Raw genomic sequence first — 6,196 nt, forward strand, 5'->3', positions numbered from 1 at the left:
CTTCCTTTACAGGCTACCACCCTGCAGTCAATCTCTGAGAGTGCCTGGACAGGTAAGGTGCCTCTTTCAGATATGGAAGGCACCTAAGTCCCTGTAAGGACTTAAAGGTTGCAATAAGGTCTTTACACACCTAACCCATGCCAGTGTCATGAGACAGATCTTCCTTCCCAAACATCTAGGTCTGACTTTTGCTATCTATTAAACTTTTATTTGGGTTAAACTGTTTGGACCCCTTAACATGAGAAGGACCTCTTGGAGCAGGATTAGAAGGCCACAAAAATAGTCGAAGGTCTGGGGCTTCTCTCCTATGAAGAGAGGCTGAGGAAACTGAGGTTGTTCAGCCTGGAGAAGAGAAGGCTTTGGGGAGACCTTATTGCAGCCCTTAGTCCTTAAAGGAACCTTTTAAGAAAGATGGAGGCAATCTTTTCAGCAAGGCCTGTTGCAATAGCACATAGGATAATGGTTTTAAATTAAAAGAGGGTAGATATAGACCGGATATAAGGAAGAAATTTTTTACAGTGAAGGTGGCAAAACACTAGAACAGGTTGCCCAGAGAGGTGGTGGAGGCCCCATCCCTAGAGACATTCAAGCTCAGTCTTGGTGGGGCTCTGAGCAATCTGATCTAGTTGAAGATGTCCCTGCTCACTGCGGGGGGATTGGACTAGATGACTTCTAAAGTTCCCTTCCAAACTAATGCATTCTATGATTTTACTATTTTTATTCTGAATAAAACAAAGAGATATTGGAGAGCGTATGGCAAGCTTGAACTAAGAGGCAACCCAAACCGTCAGTTTCTTTGTCATAAAAGCTGATCATAAGCTTAATGCTTCCCATGTCACATCAGAGAGCATAAGAGAAAGTAAGTGAAGTGAAGGACAAAAGCATTTTTTGCCTCTGGTAGATCTCATTATATTGGTGACAAGTGGCTGATGGGACAGACTGCTGCAGAGGCTGGTGAAATGCATCACTGAAGGAAGACACTCTCACAAGGAGCCTTGGAAGAGTGAGGACACTGACAGGGTGTGCAGTGGGAGTCCAGTTAAGCTGATGCAGAGCATGGGGTAATGTGCTCTGAAGAAGAGCTAATGGGGGGAAATAGTGAAAAAAGTATGTTTGAAACTAAATTTGAAGGGAAGAACAAATGTAGCAAGATGCTTTTGGATAAGAAATCATAAGGTGAATACTTAAAGTGATGTTTCAAGTGTATCCCATTAAGTCTCCTAAAAGTCATTAGTCATATGTCCAGCAGACAACTATCTTACAGGTAAATTCATGCGCCTCATTTGAAGGGGATTCAAACTATGACTTGTATGCTTAATTTGCCATGTGAGTTACAGCTGAAGGGACTATTTATTTACCCTCATATTCAATTCATGAGATGAACACTTTGTCTGTAGTAATAATGCTGATTCTTTCTTCTTTTGACTGGCCTAAGCAATTACATTCAATTAATGTTTTGTTATCACCACTTACACCATATGTAACAACAAAGAAACTTATCATGATATGTTTGTTTTATTTTAAATTTTAAAATTATTTCTTAACTAACACTACAGCTTTTCATAGTTGGAAAGGTGATCCCTAGGATCTGTGCATTTCTCTTTAACATGTGTGACTAACTTGAAAAATGAGATTTATTTGCTTTCTCTGTTCTTACATTTGTGGATATAAAATGCAATAGGAAACAATAATTCCTGTTGTATAACATATGCACCCTTTCCTCTTTCTTATGGCAGGGTTTTGGATATATTTCTGCTTCAAAAACTGCATCACTGTCTCAGAGCCAACAGCGATCTCCTCTTTCAACTTTTATAATTTGACTACCTGTTGAAACCAAGTTTTCATAAATCACAGCATTAGTTTTTCAGTAGTGCATGCATGCTAGCTTATACAAAACATGTGCTGTTCAATCTGTTTAATATTTTGTCTGATGTGATCTCCAGCATGAAGTATCTCTTGTTTAATAAATATGTATGACCCTAATTAATTTTATTTGGTGACTAGGAACAATAGTAAGATATATGAACATGAATTGATTGTAGAAACTATTGTAGAAAATGCTCAGTATCACATTTTGCAAAGAAGAAAATGTGAGTTCATGTGAATTTGCATCTGTTGACACCTAGATCAGAAATCCAGACATATAAAATTCCATGATATTTTCATAATCTATGGTCCGAATCATTAAACCTACATCAGGGATCATTAAATTTACGTCTTGCAGAGTTGTAATTCAAGATTCCAGCATGTTAACTGTTCACAACATGCTCTGGGTAACTGTGCTGAACATGCCATAATAATTCATCAGCCCTGAAAAAAATCATAAAAGTTCAATGCATATAAAAAAAATGTGTTTGGGGCATATTACACAGGAAACGGAAATACGCCACTATTCCCAACACACCATGTTCTCTGGATTACTGTTCCTGTCCACATAACAATACACTTTTCTTACAGGAAGAAAAAAAGCCAAAATCAATGAAATGCCTGTGATGACTTGCTTATACACCTGGTATTCGTTCAAAAGGAGTGATTTTTGGTTTGTTTTTTTTTTTCCCATTATAAAATGGCTATGCATTCATTATGGCTATAGTGTTGAGAAGTATGATAATCAGTGATAGATTTCTTAGCTTAATGTTCACAGAACTTTCTTTCTTATTGAAATGGACTCAAACTAACTTGAGAGATACATAATAATTTTTTTGTTTACATGTATTCTTTCTTTCTTCTTGTGGCTTTTTTCTTCCTTTTAGGTGAACAAGCTATGCGGCCCTCCTGTAAGGAAGCCTTCACAGTCTCCTGGTTGCTTCTTTGATCAGAACAAAGATAATCAAGGGTTCAAGATGTTCCCAAGAGGCAGTGAAGAAACACTTGCCAGCAGAAGAAAGTAAGACATTAGTTTTACAGCCAGAAAGAAAGTATAAAGTAAGCCATTAATTTTACAACAGAACAGATTATATTCAGTGCAGCGGCATGCATTACTAGAGAATAAATAAAGGCTGCAAACAACAAAGCATTTCAGCAACACAATCTGCTCTGATACATTTTGAAAAGAGTAATTTCATAACTAGATTTTGTTTTCTGAAATAATGGACATATGACCAGAGTAGTTTTTGTGGTTTAAAGTGTTTAAAAGAGTGGATAACATTGGTAGAATATGAACATTAGCTCTATCTTTATGTGTAAATTTTCAAATTACATTTAACTTGCACATCAGCAGGCATTATTAAATCTGTCAAAAAGTGATTGTGACTTTTATCAGAAAACTATTTGTACAAATTAGACAGAAAAAAAAATACTGTTCTTGTATCCCTTTCTACTGTAAAAGATGAGACAGCTAAGCATTTGGGGCTGAATCTTGAAATCCTCATTTGAGCAAGCCCAGCTGATGTTTTTCCTCTAGCTCTTTTCACAATATATGGGGAACTGAGGTGGCTGCAAACACTTGGGGATTTGATTTACACCCATCTCAGCATTATAAGATCAAATGTGCCCAACTACCTATGAGCTGCCATTATAGTCTATGGAGAGGAGGACTCAGTTCAGCTGCCCACACCACGACAAGCATCCCGTGCCACTTGAGGATACCCTTGTGTATCCCAACTGATCTGCTGCCAAGAAGGGTGGAGGTGTTCTGTAATTTGTATCACGTATTCCAGCCTTCTGCAGATATCCTGCATAGCCAGGGGCATCTCAAAGGCTTTAGACAAATTAATCAAGTCTTTAATGATCATAAGGATTAATAGCACTGCAAGGACTAAGGGTAGGATTACAGCTGGTAATAAACACCCCATTGTGCAAATAAAGTACAGAGTTAAATCAGAAATTTCATTTCTATCACAGTGTTTGCTAAAACATAGAAAGGTTTTCTTTGTCCTCTTTTTCCTTTTTACTTTGCGGTGCAGAAAGAAACTGAAGTGAGAGAATCGCAGGGAATAATAGCTCACTCCCGTTGTCTGGAGAAGGAAAAGTGCCTTTGAGCTTTAAAGGCAGAATATTCTTGTTAATGCAAGGTGCTTCATGTTCCAAATAATGGAAAAAAAATTTAAAAAACTAAAACAACAAACATAAAACTAAACACAAGATTTAGAGAACGTTGTGGAAATAGAAAGAGATGCAGACCAGAAGTTTGCTTTAGCTGGCACAGAAGTTCATCAGGCAATACCCATTATAGATTTTCTATGTTTTATGTACCTAAGCAAGTTCTGGCTGTTTTCTGATTGCTAGAACTCTGCAAAAAGGGAACCATATTCTAAAATCTCGCTTAATCCAGGGCTGTTCCTTGTTTCAAAGTAAGTGGTGTCTGGATTCGCCTCAGTGTGACTGCCCAAAAGAACCTTCAGGGGCATGAGAGGTGCAGTGGGCAGCACAAAGGAATGTTGTTTTCCCGTGGCTTCCCCTGCCTGAGATGCTGAAAACGCTTCATGGCACACAACAGGTGCTACCCCAAAAAGCCGGGAGAAAGTTTGAGATGTGCTGACACAGATTTCAGTTTAACAGATTCATAACTGGTGCCATTTTCATTTGCTGCCTCCTGCATCACCTCCTTCTTTATTAGTCACGATCACTTTATGTTTCACTTTATATTCCCATGGTAACTGGAACGGTTCATCTCATGAAAGAGCGACTTCAGCAGACGCTTGTAGCCTGCTTTTAAGGAAGTGCTGCTCTCTAACTCCACTTTATTCACCTCCCAGGTACTTCTGGCAGCAAGTTGCTCCCAGCAACTTTTGCTGGGCTTTAACAGAAAAGAATAGGCTCCTCCCAAAACCATGTAGCATTGATCGATGACAGTTATCTGAGGAAAAACAAATGAACAAAAAAATTCCATTAAATGTGTTCCCTGATTTCCTAATATTTTTCAAATGCATCTCCAAAAGAAAGTTTACATTTTAAAGTACGTGATGGACTACCTCTACCTGAATTTTGCCTAAATTATTTTTACCATTAGATCTCAGGTGGTATATTCTAGTACTATGTGGTTCAAGAAGAAAAGGAATTTTCTGTGTGCTTTTGACACCAAAAATTGTCAGATGAATTTTAAAAAATTCTGAACAGAATCTTCCACAGTAACTCGTAAACTTGCAAGTATATAAGGCTTTTTTCCTCCAGAACTTAAAAAAAAAAAAAAAAGAAAAAAAAAGAGAACATTTCCAAATAAACAGATAAGAAGTATCTGCAGCTTCCACTGAGTGTAATTGCACATTTGTGCTCAGCTGCCTATAATTACATGCTATCTGGTCTAGAAGATGATGATGTGAAAATTGACATTCATACCATCTGCCCTTCTAACTACTTTGGTCAGATGTCAACAGGGGCTGAAATCAGTTATTACTACTGTATTAACTTTAGCTTTGCCTCAGGATGTATTTACTAATAAACTGAGTGACCTTTCTGTTCAAATGCAGTTTGTCACAAGATATTATGGCAGCTATATTTATTTCAGTTTATGTGTTATACATGGATTGATTGTGCAGAAGAAATTCCAACTATCTACTATGAGAGGACTCTCTAAGCAGTATTTTTCATCGAGAATGTAAACTCAAAACATAGACAAAATCAAAATGAATCCCACTCAGATGGAAATGGAAGAAAATTGCAAACATACTGTGCACACTGGATACAATTTTGGGGATGGAGAAATACAAGATATGACTATTCATGGCTAAGAGACTGTGGATGAATCATATTTACATATTTAAAATATATTGCTCATAGGCAATTTTATGATGCACAGTTAAAATTGACATGACCTGAGATTTTTGGAACTAAATTTTTAGACTTAGTAGGTCACTCATAGCACATTTAATAATCATAGTAAATCAAAATCATTGTGGTTTGGATAAAATATTTGCCCTACTAATACAAGACAGACAATGTGGCTTTTAAAAGGACATACTGCATATAATCACTCATGTTTTATCTGTTTTAATTTGCAGTCAACAATACTTAATTCCTTGTGCCATTTTAGGCCTACGTTGACTAAATATAGGGAAATGTATGGACTATTTCTGGCATTTTTTCACAGCTCCAGACACCATGCAAGAAGTTAACATAAAGTGAAGCTCGCTGGCTTACAGAGCAATGAGTACAGCATTTGCTGGTGCCTTTCTTTGTGCCTGCAGGTCATAGATAACTCCGTATAGTATGATGTTCTAAACCAGAATGAATAAATATTTTAATTTTTCACAGCAGG

General features: G+C 37.2%; 1 protein-coding gene across 1 annotated transcript in view; it reads left to right on the forward strand.

The window, feature by feature from the left end:
- The window catches only part of LOC104276595 (glypican-5-like), a gene marked incomplete at its 3' end in the record, with an annotated part of 38,025 nt that overhangs the window by 30,947 nt on the left and 882 nt on the right, over window positions 1–6,196 (forward strand). Inside the window, exon 3 of the mRNA XM_009872974.1 lies at window positions 2,754–2,887. Within this exon, the coding sequence (XP_009871276.1) occupies window positions 2,754–2,887 (134 nt within the window). The remainder of the gene's footprint in view (window positions 1–2,753; window positions 2,888–6,196) is intronic.

This window comes from Apaloderma vittatum, unplaced genomic scaffold (genome assembly GCF_000703405.1).
Source record: "Apaloderma vittatum isolate BGI_N311 unplaced genomic scaffold, ASM70340v1 scaffold8527, whole genome shotgun sequence".
NCBI classification, from domain to species: domain Eukaryota; kingdom Metazoa; phylum Chordata; class Aves; order Trogoniformes; family Trogonidae; genus Apaloderma; species Apaloderma vittatum.